General features: G+C 38.5%; 2 protein-coding genes across 3 annotated transcripts in view; both read right to left on the minus strand.

Moving 5' to 3' along the window:
* dennd2b (DENN domain containing 2B) overlaps positions 1-12,866 on the minus strand; it is a 45,522-nt gene extending 32,656 nt beyond the window's left edge. Inside the window, exon 1 of one of the 2 annotated variants that reach the window (XM_055010256.1) lies at positions 12,598-12,866. The gene's annotated coding sequence lies outside the window, so the exon portion shown is untranslated. Of the gene's footprint in view, positions 1-6,482; positions 6,702-12,597 lie in introns of those variants that run through there. The other variant, XM_055010255.1, reaches the window with a different exon arrangement.
* A 2,777-nt stretch (positions 12,867-15,643) lies between these two features.
* tmem9b (TMEM9 domain family, member B) lies at positions 15,644-22,057 on the minus strand. The gene is made up of 5 exons (XM_023294125.3): positions 21,827-22,057; positions 19,828-19,919; positions 19,625-19,733; positions 19,174-19,308; positions 15,644-16,859 (listed from the first exon to the last, which is right to left on the minus strand). The coding sequence occupies exons 1-5, from the start codon at positions 21,896-21,898 to the stop codon at positions 16,704-16,706; spliced, it is 564 nt and encodes a 187-aa protein (XP_023149893.1). The 5' UTR covers positions 21,899-22,057; the 3' UTR covers positions 15,644-16,703.
* Positions 22,058-22,286: the final 229 nt, after the last annotated feature.

Genomic DNA, 22,286 nt, shown 5'->3' on the forward strand with positions numbered 1-22,286 from the left:
ATTTGTATTTCCTGTGATGCATATAGTGCTGCAGGATTTAACAATTAATTAAATTGGGAATTAAAACCCAAAACTGTATTGATGTGCAATACAATGGAAAATAGAGAAAAATGCAGGTGACCCAGAGTGAGAACTGTTCATCCATCAACATGACATTTGTTAGAAATTCTCAAGTGATTTCTAGAAATCACATTTGGGGTGGTTAATATTAATTTCTTTGAGGACTGTCTGATAAAAGAACACCGAGGTGTCCAAATGAAATGAAAAATTTTGCTATATATAACAAATCATTTTTGGACGAAAAACACTGTCAGCTAAAAATATATTATCCCTGAATCAGGATGATGTTTTTAGAAGCGACATTTACTATTTGCTTTCTTTGATTGATTAAAATAAGAATAATAATAGATTTTAAAAAGAGTAGCGAAGTTAAAGGGTATTAAATAATTAATTAAAGCTAGTTCTTCACACTCTACTTTCATTAATTCGTTTGTGTAAACTTGCTGTTTTCTTTTGTGATGTCTTTTTTTGGACTGGGGAAGCTACAATCACAGAATTGGGTCACAGAGGCCCAAGATGGACATTGTGGTGTAAACACCAAGGCGTTAGCCAACTGACTTCCTGACGTCTGATACCATCTCCCTACACAAAATCACAGGCTGTAAACAACCACTTCTAAGAAAGCTCTAGAGTACCTTTAAAGTGCATTCAAGCAGATTCAAGACAACTTTTCTCTGGAGATATTAGAGCCAAAGGCAAGTTTATAGTCAACAACTGGTGACTGATGAGTGCTAAAATGTTTTTGCAGGATGATGCAGGATGTGAAAAGACATGAGCACGCTTCGGCTTGAAGGTTTTACTCATGAAATATATACATAAACATTCTGTCTCCCTGTTTTCTTTTCCATATCCTCTCTTTTTACACACAGCTCTCGGTGCTGGAAACTGCTTGATGTCCTCCTGAATCATACTCTTTATGTCAACCGTCTTTATTGTCCACTCTGTACATTTACCATATTCCTCTATTTTGTGCACAAAATATTTACTACATGTCTGGCCATCCTAAAAGAGTCTGTTGTCCTATCCAAGTTGAGGTTGTGAGAATCGCAGGTGTACTATAATCTACAGCTCCGAGGCAAATATGTAATTTGTGATATTGAGCTATATAAATAAAACTGAACTGACATGACTTGAAGCTTGCACAATGCAAAGTTGGATACAGAGGAACATCAATATTCACTGGAGTTACTTTTCTGGCCACCTGAAAAATCTTTTAGCTCCGTTTTCGGTCTCAACCAACTCCTGAGGGAAATATCTGACTATTTAGCTGCCAAATGTTCTACTGTGTTTACAAGTTCACTTACTATGTCTGTCTGCTCGGCAGGTAGTGCACTGTGGGTTTCTAGAGCTGGATGCCACAGCTGGAAACAACTCTGACAACAATGGTGGGAGTGAACCAAAACACACTGGAAAACCTAAACCACAAACTAGACAATGAAAATGTCATTAGAGCTGCAAAGCCAGAGCGTGATTGGTGTGATTTTAACACTTTATGCACACTTTGATGCTATTTGACGCATTGTTGATACCAAATAATTGATTAGGGCAGCTTTAACATAGATTTTTGTGTAGTATATATTATAATGTGTTGTGTCTAAGTTATCTGACCACATTGATGATGGCTGGCAATGAAAATACCTCTGACCAACCAGCTCAGGAGCAACACACACACTGGTAGCACATGATGCATGTCAGAGAATCCACACCCACTGTTTTCTATGTGAGACCCTTGATGCATGTCGTCATATCTCGACAGGATGTGCCACTAATCTACTTTGGACATCAACACTACTAAAAAAAAAAAATCTGAAATCTGCTCCGGAAATCACAATCCAAGCTGCTGCACTGCAGGTTGACTGTTTTTTCTGTTACTACTAATAGCATGGAGAGGTTAATGATTTGCCTCCTTACTTTAAAAAAAGAGCTTAATCCTTTTAGCAGCTTTGGCCAATGCTTCAGACTCAACAGTGATGACAAACTTTTCCTGTCTTTGGCTCTGACACATCCCAGAATTTGAATTGGAATTGCCTATGTGAGCCGTTTCAGGGTTTTTCCTGGTTTTGTCATGTTCATTTCCAGAAGTATTAAGTGATTAGATGAGACGCATATCAATGATGCATACTTTCCTCAGCAACAAGAGCATATTGATGAAATGGGACTATGACAGTGTCTCTATTAGACTGCTGGGCGTGAGAATAAAAGAGCCCTTTGTTTTCAATGCGGCCTTGAGAGGGAGAGATGGTTAAAAAGTAAGTCTGTTATCAGTGTGTGTGTGTGTGTGTGTGTGTGTGTGTGTGTGTGTGTGTGTGTGTGTGTGTGTGTGTGTGTGTGTGTGTGTGTGTGTGTGTGTGTGTGTGTGTGTGCGTGAAGGAGAGAGAGACTCTATTAGGCAAAATAGTCCACATGCCCTTGGCCTTGCCACATTTGACGGATCATCTGATACACAGCTCTCCCCGCCACATACAGGAATGTACTAATATTTGCCCTATCCATCAGAGCGTGGCCGCATTCAGAATATTAAAGAATGTTTTCAGAGGGTGAAAGAAAGCACAGCGGAGGGGCAGAAACACCTGGAGGGAATGCCGAGAGCTTTGTTCCCATTCAGCCAAGGCTACACACAAATATGCACAGTCTCAGCACCTGGCACTCAGACTAGAAGAGCACAACACTGCTTTATGCCACAATTTACTGTTGATGTCATGGTGGAGAAACTTTTATTAACCTCCTGCTACCGGAGTTTCCTTTCAGGGCTTCTTTTAAATCCAGAAACATGCAGCAGCAGCACACACAACACCTTCCATTAGTAGGACTTAATACCGTAATTCTTGTGTCTCCTGCTTTTTCCTGGTCGACCGGCTGCTCTGTTTCTGCTGATCAGCAACCTGACTTCAAGGTTCTTAAAACCACCTCAGAGCTCGCAGGCAGCCAAAAAGTAATGGGGGAGAGGGAGAGTGAAAATCTCTGCAAATTCTCAACTCTTTCCAGACGTCAGAACTTACTGGCAGACGAGAGCGCATGAGCCCACACACTGATCCACACCATTGTTTCAATATCTGCAGAAAGACCAGTTTTGTCCCTCGATGGACAAAAAGAGACTTGAGCTGGTTGAGTTGAATCAGAGCAGAGTGGGAGACTCAGACTCTCGCAGTTTGACAGCCTCTGTGTGTCTCTATGTTAAAGAAAACCACCAAGGTCGGTGCTACTGGCAGTAGCACGTAGCCATACCTATATAATTAGCCCACCACATGGTTTGCCATACTGCCACTACATACTGTAGCTCCATCAACCAGGTGGAACCAATACTTGGAATCTTTTTTTATCTCCTTTTTTAGCAATTCAGCTTTTTCTTCACAGAGTAATCATGGCATATTTTCTCTTTGTGGAAAAGAGGAAAAACCCTTCTGTGTAACCTAGATATGAGCATGCACAGCTGCAGAGGCAGGCATGTGGAAAACAGGCTTATATCCATCTGAGCTGCAGCAGGGGGGCTAGAATTCGTGTTGCAGAGCTGACCTCCGACACAAAAGTCTTTGACTCTTCCAAGGACATGAAACGTGTTTCTTGTTGGCCACTTGTCTTGAAGTCAGAGTTTAGGTAAACAAAAACACAGATTAGTTTGACTAACTATGTTGTTGCTCATTTTGTCAAAAATGAACACATCTGTCAGTTTCAATCAACTTCAAGCAGGTTAAAACTTTTAAAATAAGACCTGTTTTTTGGCATTATATTGTATGTTTCAATCTGAGGGTTTAATTCACAAGAGAGTTTTTTAGTTTATCCATAAACCGCTGGAGTGTAAACATTAGGAAGACAGTGTGAAGAGATACAGAAGTTGGACAAGAACCTCACAACTTATTCATGTATCTCACATACAGGTTTTCACTGCAGCCAATCTCAGCAACAGTTGGACTCTTTTAAAAGCGATGTTTCCCTGTTTCCTCTGATTAATGGTCAAGTGTCTAAGACCTGACAACACAGCTGACTGTTTGTATTCTGAAATTGAAGCTGATGCAGAATCACTTGACAGAACCACTAACATCCAGAATAAATAAAGGCAGAACATCTCGTAGAATGCTGCTGTTGTCAACAGTCGACAGCAGGACAAGCCTCTGATGTCTTCCATAAGACTGAGGGATCCTCAAAACAACAACAGACATTTGTCTTCAACCTTTTCAGAATGGCAATACAGCATTGCAAACTAAAAAATGAAAGTTTATTAAGATAATATCACATGCTTGAAACCAACTGTTCTACATTCATTTCAACTACAGCTACAACTATTACTTATTCACTTGACAACTATGAAATGAAGTGGCAACTATTTCGATCAGGGAGTCACTTTTTTAAGAAGAAAAAGCTAAAATCTCTACATCCAGTTGATCTTTGTAACTTCAATATTTTCTGGTTTCTTTACTCCTCTATGACGGTAAACTGAATATCTTTGGGTTGTGGGCAAAACAAGACACTTGAGGACGTCATCGTGGGCTTTGGGAAACACTCATCAACATTTTTCACAATTTTCTGGCATTTTATGAGCCCAACAACTAAGAGAAAAAGATGCAGTCCCAATTTGAACACTGAAAACTGATTTTCAGCACTTTGGTGAGAGAGACCTGCGTCTGTAATCCTATAACATAAGGTACATGCCTATAACCTGTCTGTACAACTTTTTATTCTACCTGATCAGTGTTGCCCTAAAGCAGAAGCACAGGTGTGTGCCTTTAAGCTACGGGAATGTGAAACCAAAGGCACAAAGTACAGCAACAGGTATCCTTTAAGTAGACAGAAAGCCATAATCTCCATCTGTCATTTCACATTATTATATCTAAGTGTGTATGCACATCAGCTGAGAGTCAATGAACTCTAGAAGTGGATTTTCTTCGTTTCAAAGGAAGCTTTCTCTCAGCGGTTGATAACTTTAGTAGAGCTACAGGGAGACAGATGGTCTTGTGATTTGATTCAGAGCCACATGTTGCAGAAATACTCTTCCCAATCTAAAAGACATGAAGCTGAGGTTCCATTCAGTGAGACTCGGAACAAAACAGTTGATTCAGAGCTACAATATCAGAGCCTCACTCTCAGAGATACCAGCGTACCATCTCAGCTATCCTTACAGCAAATCACAATACAACTATCTGGCTGAAAACGTTGCTGAGCGAACAACAGCCCCCGTTAAAGCATCTGGTGACAGGCCAGGCTCACATGTTCGATTGAATGGAGAACAGAGAAGAACTTCCTCAATAGCTTTGTGTTGACAGTCGCGTCCAGCGAGAGGGGAAGGTCATTGTTTGATCTGCACAATGGAAAGAGTTTGAGAGGAGAAAGGGAGAGCTAAAGAAAAGTGGTCCCAGCTATAGGGGTTTGTGTTATACTAAATCAGATAAGATCATAAGGATTTAGGCTCTAACATGTTGAGAAAACTCATCTTCAAGACAGACACAAAGCTCCTCACATTTACACAGACACAGACTTCAATGAGAACACGCTGTCGCCAGTGTTCCTCTTAAAATATTAACTTTAATAACCCATAAATGGATTAAGATCTGCATCAAAATACACAGACAACCACAATACATGAACCAGATCGTTCTAAAGATCCAAATTAGTGCAGGAGGTTATGAGAAAGTAAATGCTTCTTTCCGTCATTTAAAAAAAAATGGATTGGTATTTGAAACAAAAACAAATTTTTTGAATGAAAATCCAATTAAAGTTAAATTAGAGGAAGAATCAAAAGTCTACCATTACTGGCAGAATTTAAAACAAGTAAATACAAGGGTAAGTTGTAGAAAAGTTCACTGATATGAACATTATGTCTGCTCATGTGCATCTTTTCTTAAGTAGATATTGGCTTTCATGATCACTAGGCGAAATCTTACATAACATGTAAAGTCTAAACTGACAAGCCTGCACATATAACCTAATGAAAATCTACTATGACCAAATGCATGACATAGATTTAAAGTTGTGTGTGTGTGTTTTAATCAATACCATCTCCCTGGACCAGAAAAAGAAGAAAAAAATCTCTGCAGTTCAAACTACAGCAGGAGGAGGACAGAGGGATCTCAGTTCAGAGTCCTGTGCTGTTTCTGCTTATCTGCTGGTTTGACTTTTTGGATGTTTAAGCGATAATAACTTGGTCTAATTACAGCCCACAGCCTTACAGCCTGTATCCGCTGGGACATTTTTCTTCATTCAAAGGGTCAGCTGGAGAGAGAGAAAAAACACAGTCTGGTGTTGTAGCTTTACTTCATCGGTCAACATGTCGATGACCAAATATGGTCACATGGAGACACTTTTACGCACATTTAACCGAACCAACTTTACGCAGCTTTAAGCTCATTTTCGGGCGTCTTGTTTGTGCTCCTCGCCGCTATCTTACAAGTTACAACTTTCTCGTCAGTAACGGTTCAAAAAGCTTTTACCTCCGAGTTTCTCCCCACATCCATGGCTGCTGACATTTTCGGATTATAATCCCTTTGCGACGCACAAATCCCGTTCGTCGTGGAGAAACTTTGGCTGGCTGTGCCGGATACCTGCCCTCCGCAATAAACTCCGACTCATGTCTTTCCAAGCAAAACCGACAAAAAAGAAGAAAAAAAAAGAGAAAAAAAGAGAAGCCCTCCTGCCTCCCCTCTCCTCTCACAGCCTGCTGCAGCAGAGTGCAGAGGCAGGACTTGTTGTCATGGAAACGGGTTGTTTGCCCCCCATTTTTCTGCAGATTTGCCCCCTCCTCCCCCTTGCCAACTGCCCCCTGGCCTCCTCAGACAGGCATTCCGCCTCTCTCCCTTGTTTATTGTCAGCCTGAGAAGTGTGGATGAATATTCAGGAGCTGCAGCTTGTCGGGATGAAACTCAGCGATGCAGCACATTGTCCTCCAAACCCTCAAACGTCTCACCCACAGCAGCACAAAGATGTCTTTCATTTGTCTCAGATCAGGGTGTAACTCTGGCCAACATATAAATGTGTGGCGTCTCTCATTTTGGTGACAGTATTGCACCTTCTCTACTCTTTCACTACATGAAACTATGTAATGACACTTATCTTTCTTATTATTTCATTGCATCTTACTATTGTTTTTGTGGAAATCCTAATCATTATGTTGCAGAAAAAGTTGCATCCCCACATTGTAAGCATACTATAATGCATTAAATACTAACTTAACTCAGTACAAAAGTATTATAAGCAAAAAGGACTCATAATGCAGAAGAATGCCATCTATCTGTATTGTCTTCTTGTATATTATCTTAGCAGCATTTTATAGATATAAAGCTATTTTTTTTATTTTTCACATTGTGGTAAGGACAAACCTACAACAATGTGTCATATTTGGATGACAGGGTTTGCACTGTGTTAAAATTGCAATATTTTTCTCTGAGATGTAGTAGATTGGAGGCATAAAATAACATAAAACTAAGTGGAAGTAAGTCTCAGAAGTATCATCAGCAAAATATGCCCACAGTATAAAAATAAAACTTGTTATGCCAAATTTAATGCCTGCTCTTAGTCTTATATTATCATGCTGTGCTGTATATATAAGCAGATTTTAATGTTAAAGATAATGAAGGTGAGGTTAACTGTCATTGAACCTCAGCAACATATTTTGTAAGATAATGTCTGATTCTATTCAAGTCTTAATTTGAAAAGCATCAAATACCTGTAGCTAAGTACATATAAAGTAGTGTCAAACAGAAATTCCTAAATTAAGTGCTCTATTAGAGTAAATGTACTTAGCTATATTTCACCACTGGTTATGAATTCTGCACCTTACTTAACTAAAAGTTTGTTATTTTGTTATACAGTGAGCATCAGCAGAATTGTCCCTGTCAATGATGTATTATTTTATATTATATATTTGATTATATTCACTGATGCATTAACACGTTAACAGCATTTAGATGTTGTAGCTGGTTAGAGATGGAAGAAGCAAGTGTAACAACATCTGAGTGCAGAAACACTCATTTGTAAGTAAAGTTCATGCATTAAAATTAAAGTACGAAAGTATCAGCGTAAAAATATACTTAAAGTACCAAAAGCACTCATTTGGCAGAATTCCGTTTTTCAGAATAATGTATTTTACTGGATTATATTTAATAATGCATGGTGACTTAACTAATGTATATAGTTGATCTGTTAAGTATTTTGTAAATTTCCACACAGCTATCAATAAAGTTGATCTTAATCCATGTATTTTGTATTATTAACCTAATTTGCAAAGTAACTGTTAGCTAAAGTGGAGTAAAAAGTCAAATATGTCCCTTCTAAAATGTAGTTGAGTGGAAGTATAAAGTAGCAAATAAATGGAAATGCTCAAGTGAAGTAAAAGTAGCTCAAAAATTGTATTTAAGTAGAGGACATTTACTTAGATACTTTCCATGAGTGTAGCTGGTAAAGAATAGTTTATTTATAAGCATTTCTGTCATATCATATCTTATACTCATCAATGTTTTGTGCTGTAACGTCATTTACACAGTAACTGGGCATTCAGCTGTCAGGTAAAGTAAAAGGTATGATATTATAACTCTGACATGTGGTGGAGTACAAATATCTTAAAGTTGTAATATTCCGGCAAACATGATAGAAATGATAACCAGTTAAGAGTTCCTCAAAACCTTGTTTTGCAGACTTCTATTGTTTTGACTTCTAACCTTTCTGTGCCAATGTTCAGGCATAATCCAGCACCCAATGGCATCAGGTGAGGGTGTATTTACAGGTGAAACAGAGCACAAACTGTACAGAAAACGCCAAACCCTAGGATGTTTCAGACGTGGAACAGGCTTGAAATTTAACACCACAGAGGACAGTTTTATCAGCCATTCTGTAAACCAGTAATCCAGCAAATGCTCCATAAGTTCCACGATATGGTTGGAGTTTTTTGGTCATAAAGTGTGACCGAGCTGGAACTGAGCCACGGGTCAAAACCGGAGGTGACCGCAAAATATAAAAAATAATTACCCATAATACACAGTTACATAATGTGTATTTAAAATGTAATATCCACAGCCTCTGTCTGAGTCAACTCCAATCAAATTAAGCCAAATTACCCTCTCTGTGCTGTGGTTGAGGAACGTTTACTGAATAACAGATCTTTGTCATGTTCTCCTCATGTAAACCATTTCAGACTGTCTGCTGAGCATCTAGAGACACATGAATTCCAAACTTGCTTAGTATGCTGCTCATTTGGCCAAGTGGTAAGTGGTCAGTGGTCAATGGTCCCATTAAAAGGTCTTCAAAACACCACATGGCGACAAACAAAATGTGTCTCCACCGTATATGAATACACAGGGACATACAGGGATAGCGTTAGACTAAGGGATGCATTGTTAAAATGCACAGATTACTGAGGAAATCTGCATTTTTATGATGTTTTTGAATCTTACTGATCATTTAGTTGGAGCTTGAAGTTCTGTTTCATTGAAAATTAGACACTGGAGAAAGTTGTCTTGTCAAAAATCGGCACCTGAGCAAACGTCATCTGCTGATGAAGCCTGTGTGATGCAGTTAAAAGCTCCAGAACAAGCAAATAAGAGAGCAGAGGTTGGAGTTTGTTTTGTCAGCTGTGACCAACAATGTTTTTTCCAACCTGTTTACAAGAGAAATCCTTTTTGCCATTCATGGTTATCTTTCCGTGCAACATTTTTACACCAAATGCAGAGTCATCCATAAAACCAGCTCCCTTCATTCTCCTGGGGTGTCTTATCATCCCACAGGCCTGGGAAGAGAAAGGAAGTCACAAAACCCAGACATCCGCGATCAGAGTTCGCAACATCGAGTCAGCAGGAAGCCCACAGGTCTGCCACTGTGCAGCTCCTCTCCGAGACGCACTCAAAAACCTTTCAAGGTCTCGTAAAGACTGTCCTTTCCAGAGCACAAAAGACAGAGGCACCAACTGCGTTTTGTGGGATGTTTTACCAGAATGTAACCTAAGCTTAAACTGGTGGAATTCATTGTTCCACTGATCGCAGTGCCATCTGGACTTCTCATTTAAAGCCACATCCTCTTCTTGCATGACATGGAAGCATGAAAGCGTAGACTCACATACATAGATGAAATTCTTCCAGCCGTGAAGAGGATTCTCAGTTAAGCCAAAGCCTCATAAGAATGATCTCAAACTGAGCTTCAGAATAAACCACAGAGCTCTGATGCTGGAGTTCTTACTCATTCCCTACTATATTATGCACCTGTTTAACCTGCAGTTACAGGGGAGCGACTGCGTGTTTGTCTCATATAATATCACTAAACCTCGTCTGTGTTTGCTAACTGTGGATCACAAATCCTCAGACACTCAGAGGGATTATTCCACAGCTCCAGAAGATTTTTGCCACCTACACTCGAAAAATTCGCCTCTGATCCTTTCTTTAAGCTTCAGGACATTTCACAGGTTCAAGAGGTTGAGGGAGAAGGGGGGGGACTCAAAGTCGCTGCACATTTACCTGCTCCATTTTTCATAAAAAAATATACTGGCAATAAACATCATCTCGGGCTTCAGAAACAGACCCGAGGCTGCTTCTTAAACTGCAGTATTAGGTTGATGTGCCTTGTCAACACCATGAGATAGAGCCCGACGGCGCAGAGGGAGAAGACACAACTTGTCGAGTAAAGACATCCTCTCCTCTTTAAAACTGAAAGACATCTTCTTACGAGTAGCTGACCCTGCTAAAGGAAGCCTACGCCTTTTTAGAATATATATACACTCTATATATAAATGCAATTCATGCAAAAAAACGTTCCGTGGTTGCTCATTTATCAGGCAACTTCAGGCATGTTTCAAACCTGTTGCGGCCGGTAGTGAAACTTCTGCCAAATTTATCCATCTATCACCACTTAAGAGATAAACTAAAGCAGAAATAATATTTATGGGTCTATATATAATTGTGGGACTTTTTGTATCATAGTTGACAGGTATCATAGTTGATATTTTTGCTGTTTTCAGGCCTAAAATCTACATGGTCGCCTATAATCAAACATCACATGGCATTTTTACAGAAAGATTTTTCTAAAATATTATATATACAATTGAGTAAAATTGAGATTTAAAGTTATTTCTAAAGATATTGTAGTAAACCTGTTGACATGATAAATCCACACTTGACTCACACAATAATTTATATTAAATAACTCAGAAAGCCTTGCAGTCTTGCCAGTCTTTTCTTCAGGAGGAAATGACATCATGTGGAGCGGGTCATGTGATCTGGAATTAACACACTTCCTTGAAAGGTGTTTTTGTAATGGGGAACTTAGTTGAAAGTGATTTCTTGGATACAATTTGTTATTTTCCATATAAAATTTGATATATTGCCAAAAAAGAAATATCTGTCATGATTATCTCAACTTAAAAGAACACAATCAAAATAATTTTTGAATGAGCTCATTGTATTATTATTTAGCTAATTAGAAGGTGATTGTTATTAAATTCTGACGGTTATTTACCGTAGTTGAAAATTTAGTGACGTCCAGTTATTTTTTATTAATAAGTGATTGTTTCCATGGAATTTGTAAAGACATGATCATAACGAACATAAAAAACATTAGTTTTTTTAGTTTTAATAAAAATGTATGCAAGATATGTCCCATGGACTTCAAAAGTTCCTCAATTATATATTGACCCTTATGTTCTTTTAGTCACAGTACATGCTGTACCATCACCAATCATTAACACTCTAAGGGGAAATAAAGTAATAAAATAATGGTAATTCAATAATCTGATACTGACCGGGTCATTCTTTGATTAATGACAGAACTATGGACTGGAATGTTTAGTCTGAAAACCAAATTGTTCCCTCAATAACACTGTGTTACTGTGTCTAAAAATGCCACGGTTTCACAACATGCTGCAATAGTGGAACACCGAGGAGCAAAGTTTAGCACAAGGACATTCCTTTATCTCCTGGCATTTTTTTTTTTTTTTTTTTTGCATTTCGCCACACAGCAGGCACATCAGTCCAACCAAAGACTCAGAAACCTTGAAAACAGAAAGTAGTGTTATGGAGTAACCTCTCATGATCTGTGTGTTTGTGTACTTTTATTATTTATGTTGTGAGGACATGAATCTGTGTGGTGGGTACCCGCCTCCTATTCAGGGCCTAAAAGCAAGCTACCAAATCATAAATCAATACGGTTAATGTGTGTGTGTGTGTGTGTGTGTGTGTGTGGGGCATGAGGCAAAAAAGCAAAGCACAGATGAGTGGAAAAGCCTTCCATTATCTGATGGATCAAATTCAAAGGCTGAGGCGCCCCCTGTAGGCTGACTGGTGTAATTGCAGCAGTAAAAGCTGAGAGGAGCTACCGTCCCCCCCTCCAAATATCAAACACTGGAGCAGACAGTCAACCAACATCGATCAAAGGCAGTATCTCTGACCAGCGCCAAAGTCATTTCTGTCAATTATGCCAACAGTTACAAAGAGATCCTTTTCTTTTCTTTTCTTATGCTCCATGTCATCCCAACATGCAACAAATGCTCCAACTTACTTCAAAAAGTAGGAATTTCGTTAGATTTCTATATAAACACAACACTTCAGGAGGTGGAAAAGAAAAACTTACCCGTCTTTCTGTGATGTTGCAGTGTTTTTGCTCAGTGCTCCATTCTTCTCCAGAGCCTGTGTCGCTTTCTCTCTGTGCAGCCTGAAAACTGATTCTTTTTTTTTTCTGGGGGAAAATAGTCTCCTCCGTATAACTGCATGCACTGAGGGAGGGAGAAAAAAAGAAAAAAGTGGACTACACAGGAAACGATGACGCAGCTGTATGGAAATCACTTAGCAAAATGAAAAGAAGATGGTTTGGGGTTATCAAACTTCTGCATACGAGTACAGATGAATGGACTTGCAATTAAAGTCAACAGATTTTTAACTTAAAGTTGCTTTTATTTGTGCTTTCCAGATGTCTGAGTCAGTCAAAGCAACTTAAGAACTTATGTCTGGATGTGTTAGAAACCGTCTTGTCAAAACCAGTCTTGTAGAGTTATTGGGTCAATGTATAATTGTGGGACTTTGTGTATCATAGTTGACATTTTTGCTGTTTTCAGGCCTAAAATCAACATGGCCGTCTAGCACCAAACACCACATGGCATTTTTACAGAAAGATTCTTCTAAAATATTACATCTACAATTGAGTAAAATTGAAATTGAAAGCTATTTATAAAGATATTGTAGTAAACCTGTTGACATGCCATAAATCCACACATGACTCACACACTACTTCATATTAAATAACTCAGAAAGCCTTGGAGTCTTGCCAGTCTTTTCCTCAGGAGGAAATGACATCATGTGGAGCAGGTCATGTGATCTGGAATTAACACACATCCTAGAGAGGTGTTTTTGTAATGAGAACATTTTTTTTTCATTTGAAACCACTATTATGGGTAAATTTTGTAACTAAGAGATATCATCACAAAAACTTCTCTCGCTTGCATTAATACAATTGTTTTTTGCAGTTCTAATTTAAGAAATGTTACATCTAAATATACATGGTGAGGTATTTAATGCCTAATTAAATGTACTAATTTGGATAAATGTCAAATAAACATTTAAATGTCTTTTGTCGATGTTTGAAGTGTGATGTCAATTAATAACACATCAGGCACTTTACATGGTAAGGAGAAGACCCTACAAAATTATAGAGAGAAACACGTGAAATCCAGCTTTGTCTCGACAGTGGAAAGAAAAAGTCCCCTTTAACAGGAAGAAGCCTCCCAGACTCAGGGAGGACGGTCATCTGCCTCAACTGGTTGGGGTGAGAGAACAGGATGGTAGATAGAAATCAAACAAACAACACATAAAAGAGCGATAAACACTCGGGAGGTTAGTGAGGTCAGTAACTGTACATCAGAAACATTCAGCTCCAGAGCCACAAATACCTGCAGAGAGGACAAAACACAAACTACAGGAGAGAGGGAAACCACAAAATTATGATATGCAGTTGTGGCATTTACAGTTTTGGAAAAAGAGAGGACAAGAGGTGCTCGGCGGATGCTGGGAAGTCCCCCAGCAGTCTACATCTATAGTAGCATTACCAAGGAATAAATCAGGATCACACTAGCATAAGTTACATTAGGCTTTATCAAAATGTAAAGTTTAAAGCTTAATCGTAAGAGTAGGGAGAATATCTGCCTCCTGAACCCAAACTGGGAGCTGATTCTACAGTAGATGAGCCTGAGAGTTGAAGTCTCTGCCTCTCGTTCTACTTTTGGAAACTCCAGCAACCACAAATAAGCCTGTACGCCGAGAACAAAGAGCTCTGTTGGGACAACATGACACAATGCGGTCTTTAAGATGCAACAAAGCTTGGTCATTGAGGGCTTTACATGTGAGAAGGGTTTTAAATTCTATTCTTGATTCAAAAGGAGCCACTGAAGAGAAGCTAATGTAGGAGAAATATGATCTCTGTTGCTAGTATCTGTGAGTGCTTTTGCTGCAGTGTTTTAGATCAGCTGGAAGTTTCACAGAGATACCAGGGTCATTATATAACTGCAAGACTTTTTGTAACATAGTTGACAGGTATCATAGTTGACAGTTTTACTGTTTTCAGGCCTAAAATCAACATGGCTGCCTATAACCAAACACCACATGGCATTTTTACAGAAAGATTCTTCTAAAATATTATATATACAATTGAGTAAAATTGAGATTTAAAGTTATTTATAAAGATATTGTAGTAAACCTGCTGACATGTGATAAATCCACACTTGACTCACACACTACTTTATATTAAATAACTCAGAAAGCCTTGGAGTCTTGCCAGTCTTTTCTTCAGGAGGAAATGACATCATGTGGAGCAGGTCATGTGATCTGGAATTAATACATTTCCTCCAGAGGTGTTTTTGTAATGGGTAACTTAGTTGAAAGTGATTTCTTGGACACAGATACAATTTGTTATTTTCCATATAAAATTTGATATATTGCCAAAAAAGGAATATCTGTCATGATTATCTCAACAGAAAGAGCACAAGCAAAACATTTTTGAATAAGCTCATTTAATTATTGTTTAGCTAATTAGAAGAAGATGGTTGTTATTAAATTCGGACGGTTATTTAGTTGACATTTTAGTGTTTTCTAGTTATTTTTTGTTAATAAGTGATTGTTTCCATAATAAATAACTATGGAATTTGTAAAAACATGATCATGATGAACATTAAAAATTTTTTTTACTTTTAATAAAAATGTATGCCAGATATATCCCATGGACTTCAAAAGCCCCTCAATTGTATATTGACCCATTAGCACATCCAGATCGTAAGAATATATAGTAGTTCATCCTACAAGTAACAAATGCATGAAGTAGTATTTCAGTATCATATCATTCCCACATGGTGTATATCCTTATAGAATTGTGTTTAAATGTGGAGTTCTTATTCCTGGGACACCTTAGCAGACCAATCCAGTCTCTTATGGCAGACAGGAACAGTAAAAAGAAGGTCATGTAATTATTTTCAAAGTGCATCTGCATAATATTTCTCATAGTAATGTTAAGAAATGTCAGCATCACATCTTATCGCTAAGAGTTACCCATAAATATTGTCTGTCCATGTCAAATGCTCCGACAACCAGCTGGTACATTAGTGTAGTAAACAGTAGACTCAACACAATATAAATCCAAGAATCACAAATAATACATACATTTATTTCAAAGTTCAACATATACAATAGTTAAGAACACTTTCGTAGGTTTCCCAACAGTGTGCTGTCCTTCTCTGAGCTCAGAATAACAGCACACTGCCAAACCACTGCTGCCTGTTCGACAACAAGGACTGATTATGGAGCTGACGTTAGACCGAGCACAAAAAGTGCCAAAATGAAAGACTATACATTAGTTAGGCAGTTGAAGAGGGCACTGATTTCAACAGGGTGGTTAACAGATGAGGATCAATAGCATAACTATGTTTACATCACCAAGATAATTGCATCGATTTCTGCAACAAGGTTCTGTTGAACTACTTTTAAATATCTAACTTAATTTAATGCATAAAATGATGAATCTCACACCGGTTGTTAGACATTGAACATCATGGTAGGAATGAAGGGTTGAAAACACATTTATAAAAGATTTAATAGAAAACATGCATTTTCAAAGAAGGCTGAGGGATGTATATTTTACTCTTTTTTTCTCCTGTGGTGAAAGCAATAGAGATGTCATGTTCACATCTTTAGGGTGGAAGAAAATACCCACCAGATAAATGCAATGAAACAGACCGTTATTGCAGCCAGGAGACAGCCATGATAAGTGGCACCAACCAACACCTGACATCTTACCCTGAAAACCAGTTTGGCTCATAAAAGTAAAAGCCTTGAAAACTTCAGACTGAGATGAGACTGCACCTTTCATTTATTAGTCGAAGAGTAAATTCTGCTTTTGGAAAAGCTATTTAAGCTTGTTCATTTAAGACAGTTCAAAAATGAGTTCACTGTAATCTCTTGTGCTGCCTGCAGACTGAATAAGCGTTCCCAGCTTTGTTTGTGCTTCTGCCAGGAACTTTTGCTCTACAGATCCAAACTTTGTAACCATGTTCACCTCAGATGCGTCACACTTGATGAGATATAAACCACAAATGAGAGGAAGGAAGCGATAGAAATTGAGGGTTTTGTCACAGTGTTTTTTTGTTTTGTTTTTTCTTTTTTTTTTTTCTTTGCTCCACCCGAAACTCAAAGGCAATTTTAACTGAGAACAACATGGCGGTCGAATACAGACTTCCTCTGTTCCTGAACCTGCCTCCTCCAGCGCTGCTGGGCATGTTCCACTTTATTCAGCATGTTGGGCCGAGAGTGTGAACGAGACAGAACGTTGTGAGCGTTGGCAAAAGGTTGCTGGTCCTAAGAACACAGAAGATAATGAGCTGAAAATGTCTGACAAACATCAAACTCAAGCCTATCTTGTAAGACTCCTAAAAAGATGAAATATGAAGACGTGCATACTGGTTTAGGATTTGAGTCCTGTGAAACTGTTTGACTTGTGATGGACAGTTTAAATAACGATCAAAACTGATGCTGCAGGAGAGACACTGTCATCTTTTTTTTTTATTCCATTCATTCTTTATCCTTGTTAAAATCTGGTACCTACGAAATTTGTAAAAGCAACTCGAACACCCACATTCAAGTCAGATATGCAGCCACTAGCTTCAGATCTTCAGAAATGACCAACAGAGGCCAAGCAGGCTCACTTTTTTTCCTCACTCCAAAAATATCTTTGTCAAAATTTCTTTAGCCCCAACCAACATGAGTGAAGACATTCACCAGCCTTCACACAGCTCACCTGAACCCACAAAAGCTTTTAGAATTCTTTCTTTCACATATGCAGTAGTACTCCTTACCACCATTTCTCTTGTCAAACAGACTGTGATGTGTAAAATCAATGCCTTAGTGAATGTATTAGTTCAAAAGAAAAGTCCTAAAACAAAATTTTAGGACTATCTTTCCTACTCTGCTCTGTATTGTACATCACTGTGCATTGCATTCACACTATTAAAATCCAATTAGCAAAAATTGTATTTGATTTGATATCTTTTTGTAAGCTGCATTTTAACTTGTTAAAACTAATATAAAGACAAAGTTGTAAAATTATTATTGTCATGACACTATAAAAAATAAGAGAATAAAGGCTGGTGAGGATCACTGCCACAAACAGCAGAAAAATCTTTGTGTGTGTGTCTGTATGTGTGTTATCAGTCAGGCATCATCTCTATATCAAAGACTGACTAAACATTACAAGCCCATCATTTCCTCTATAACTCATGTAACAGTGGTACTTCCAATTTAATGGTTCTGCTGGCAAATTTCTTTCCCTCTGCATTTGTCTGAGTTACAGTTCAGAAGAAAAGTTGCTGCACTACAAATACATGGTCTGAATTTTCAGCACTAGCTCTGGGATTAATTAGATAATGTTAAACTTCTAATGTTACACTATAGCCTGCTCTTTTACTACAACATTGTAATACTAACAGAACTTTTAGTGCCGACTTCTGCTTCGTCACATTTCTATGCAGCACAAGATGTTTTATGAGAACCCTCTCATGTATCGCTTCCACTTTCTTGAAGTCTGCCAGTCCAAACACAGTGTGCTCAGTGAGGCAGCTGTAGTTCCCCCTCCACCCTCAGGCGAAGGCAGAAACTGTTTCCTTTTGTTTTTATCTAAACACGGTGTCATACCAGAGGAGACCAAAGAGGGTTTTTTTGTATGCAATCTGAGATTTTTAGCTGCGCTTTTGTTACATCAAAAAATAAGGAGTGGACAATAACAGCTTTGTCAGAAATAAGATTAATGTGAGAAATTAGGTTGAGGCTGTCATGCTCCAATTACAGAATTAGTGTTGCATCCCACTTTCATGTAAGTTGGTCAGTCATTAGTCCCTACTTTGTGCCGCATATGAACAAGTACTGGGACACATTTTAAACTGAAGCACAGTGAGCAGAGAGTAAGCAGTCTTTGAACAAACAACAAACTACTATTCAACAATGGAAACTGACTCAGAGGCTTGTATAGAAGTTAAATTTTAGAGCTGATTGACAGTCAGCTGCAGTTTAACTTGACCTTATGTGACAGCGACACACATCTACAAGTACTGATCTCAGCCTTCACCATCTCAGATCTTTGCCATGCCTCTGTTCACATAAACATTCACGATTTCTCAAGTAGAAATGTAGCAGCTTTGACGAGCTTTTTTTTAATTGAACAAAGCAATCTTGTCTTCAGAATGATATCAGTACTATGTAGAGTTGTGCAAACAGTAAATGATTAAAACTTGGTTAGCACTTCCTTCCTGCGGTGTTTTTCTTGTAATTGTGGTTACTACTGCATTATCAAGTCTTTTCTCAAAGCATCTGTTTAAGCTGACTGGATCAGCCGCTGTGAGAAAGTGAAATCAAATTTTCATGTTTGCTTCAAATAAAGGCTGATGAACACAAATCCAGCTATTCAGCAGCCTTCCCACACACGAGGGCTTGAAGATTATTGCAGAGAGCTTGTTAAATTTTACCCACAAAAGGATGACTCCCATGTGACATTCTGTGCAATGGGAGGTTATTTAGACTCTTAAAAATTCCTCTGGGAAAGTGTTCAACATTGACCACAACATTAAGCATTATTGCACTCTCTGAGCTGCAACGCAGTACAAATAAAAGCAACACATACCCCGACGTCATCATCGCTTTGGATAAGCTGGGAGTGTCCAAACAGACGCCTCTTCAACATGGGCTCCAGCAGCGTCAAGTAGACCATGTAGAGCAGCAGCAGTCCCAAAATGGATAGGTACATTATGATGGTAACCTAAATATATAAAGTGATTTTATGCATATATTCATTTTCAAGTGGCTTGTGCACAATATATACAATTCAAGTGAAAAGAAGTGCTGAAACAATGAGTCAGTTATTCATTTGCAGACGGACACAGTCTAGTCATATGTCAGGGCTGGTCGCTTTACAATAATGGTGCATTTAATGTCTTTGGACTTTAAGCTGCTGTTTTGACAAAATAGGCAATGTGGTGACTTTAAAAGGTTTTCAAAGAATAACCAACAAACTATATTTGCCGAATATAATAATGTGATACAGCTAACTAAGTAGAAACAACATATAAACTTACTTTGATGGTGCCTGAGCTCCTCTCTTCATATTTGCACTCACAGCGTAAACAGTACGCTTCCACATCTTTCCCGTCCACCGGCATAGGTTCGACTACATGGAGGCAGTTGCTGACAGGATAATAGCATTAAAAACCTGATACTAAGCAGGAAATGGACAGCTTATATTACTCAGTAAAGTGTACCAACACGTTTCTCAACATACCAGTCTTTGAGAGACACATTTTGTTTGTAGATTTGCCCCTCAATGTCTCTGTAGGGTGGGCAGATGCATTTACAGCGGATGTCCTCAGAATTCTGTAACAGATACGTTTTCATTTGGTTGTGTGTTCTGTCTCTCAAACTCATCGGACATACTCCAGCTATATGAAATGCAAATGTTTTAGGGAAAATACCTAACAGCAGTTTTTCAGACTGATATTTGATTTGCAATAAAAATTAAATAAAGTTAAGCCTCAATAAAATATTCACCATGTAATAGATTTGAAACGTGATGGAGCACATGACACACTATCAAAGGCCTGACTGTCACACAATAAGGACAACATGAATGTGTAAAACTACTGACACGATAGTTTAACCCTCATCAGTACACGTGGCAAAACCTACTTCATCCGTACACTTGGGGTCCAGCTGGACTCCAGTAGGATTTCATCTGTTTCACATTTCTGTACCTGTCCATATCCTCTCAATGTATATTTTCCTAAAATGCGTGTCACCTATTGATACAAATATGAAAGAAACAAAGAAATTACTATTGATGACTACAAACGTGTATTGCTTACAATATTAGTGTAGGAATTCCCGAATTGAAATGAAACACAATGCAACTGAAGCAGTCATCATAAGCGCAACATAACACAAACATACATAAATAAAAGATGCACAGTCTGGCCGGGGTCCCAATGGACCCCAAATGATTTTTCTATATATACACCACATGGCAACTATGTGGGTGACAACTACCTAAAGGGACTGAAAAATCCAACTTGTAAATAAAAAAAATATGACAACTTATATACCCCTGGGGTCCGCATGGAATCCAGGTGTGCTGATGAGGGTTAAACCCTGGTTAGACACGCTTCAAAATGCCTAAGATATTAAATAATGAAACTGGGCCTTTGCTAGGTCAGACCACAGATGCCTGAATCATTGTGCCAAAATTGAAAAGAAAAGAATTACAGCAATAGTCTCATTAATTGATAAGGACACTTGACATATATTTTGCTATTTGCTATTTACAAATTGCATTGTATCAAACTGTAATTTCCATTTGAAGTTGATCGCTCTGTCCAACCCCACCTCATCTTTCACTGGAATTAACCCAGTTACACAATATATAGAACTGCTTATGTTCTTAAGCATTTCATTATTTTTTTTCCTCCCCTTTCTCACCTTTAACAGTTTAATCCTATTCTAGTCCTTGGTCGTTCTTTGCATCGCTGAGAGTTATTTTAATTTTTCCAGTCTCCTGGTGTTCTCTTATTAAATATCAGGGAATGGTTCTAATACCTTCTTGTTATGTTAATAAAAATAAAGTCACTGTTTTTTCATGTCATTGTGTCAACAGCATACATATGTAAACCATATATATGCTGTGTGTTCTCTCAAGGCGCAGCTTTGTCGTGTTGTTCTTTATACACTTTGTTGCACAGATCATACTAGATCATTTCATTGATTAGTCATACTGCTAGACCCCACACAGCAGTCTGTACCAAACAAGTACGTTCGCCTATGTCTAGAAAATATGTTTCACAGACCAGTGAATCTCTGTAACACCACCGTGCTCCGTTAATAATGATAATAATAAATGTTGTGGGGTATCTCATCACAAAATTGCAGCTATTGCAATTTGGATACTGCACTTGGCTAGTTTTTCGATTAACTGTTCAGCTCTACTACACATTAAACTGTACACACAGGTAGGTTTTATGTCATCCGGTACACTGCAAAAAAGACTGCATTCGTGGAAGTAATCATAATGTTTCATAATCCAGCAATCACTGCGTTGTAGCTCAAGTCCCAGCCTCTTGATATTTACACTTAGCTGTTCTTCATATCATTTATTCAGTAATGCTTAACACTGAAAACCAGAGCGGTGATTCAAAATTCAGGCAGCTTTAAGCACAAGAAATGCCAGTTCACTGAGCCACCATCACCATTTTCTCTCTTGGGCTAGCTAGCCATGCTAACATTCGCCTTACCTTCGCTGTCACTTGGCTGAGGAGCACAAAACAAAACACACACAGAACCTCGACGACAAACACCGACTTCATCTTCACGGTCCGTCTCGAGTGTCCAGTTTCCAAACAACAGCCGCGAAACTGTCTCCAGACACCGCCTCAGCAGTGCGAAGAGCTCCCTAAAAACCTAAACGACGTCAGCCATCGAGCTAATTCGAGGATAAACAGCCTCCCAGCAGCTGACTTGTAGTTTCCGGAGATGGCGGTCGACTTCCGCATCAGGACCGGACTGGGGGCGTTCGCTTAAAAATATCGTTTAAATCCTGTCGGGCGGTAAATGTGGGATTGAGTTACGTATAACCAACAGTCTATTTTTTCTTTTAAACGGTTGCGATTGCTATCGCGAGGAAAACTCTTACATTCAACATTTAATCGGTTATTTTTAATGTATTTGGTCATACTTCGGAAATTTCAAACAAGC

The sequence above is a fragment of the Amphiprion ocellaris genome, chromosome 1 (assembly GCF_022539595.1).
Source record: "Amphiprion ocellaris isolate individual 3 ecotype Okinawa chromosome 1, ASM2253959v1, whole genome shotgun sequence".
NCBI lineage: Eukaryota > Metazoa > Chordata > Actinopteri > Pomacentridae > Amphiprion > Amphiprion ocellaris.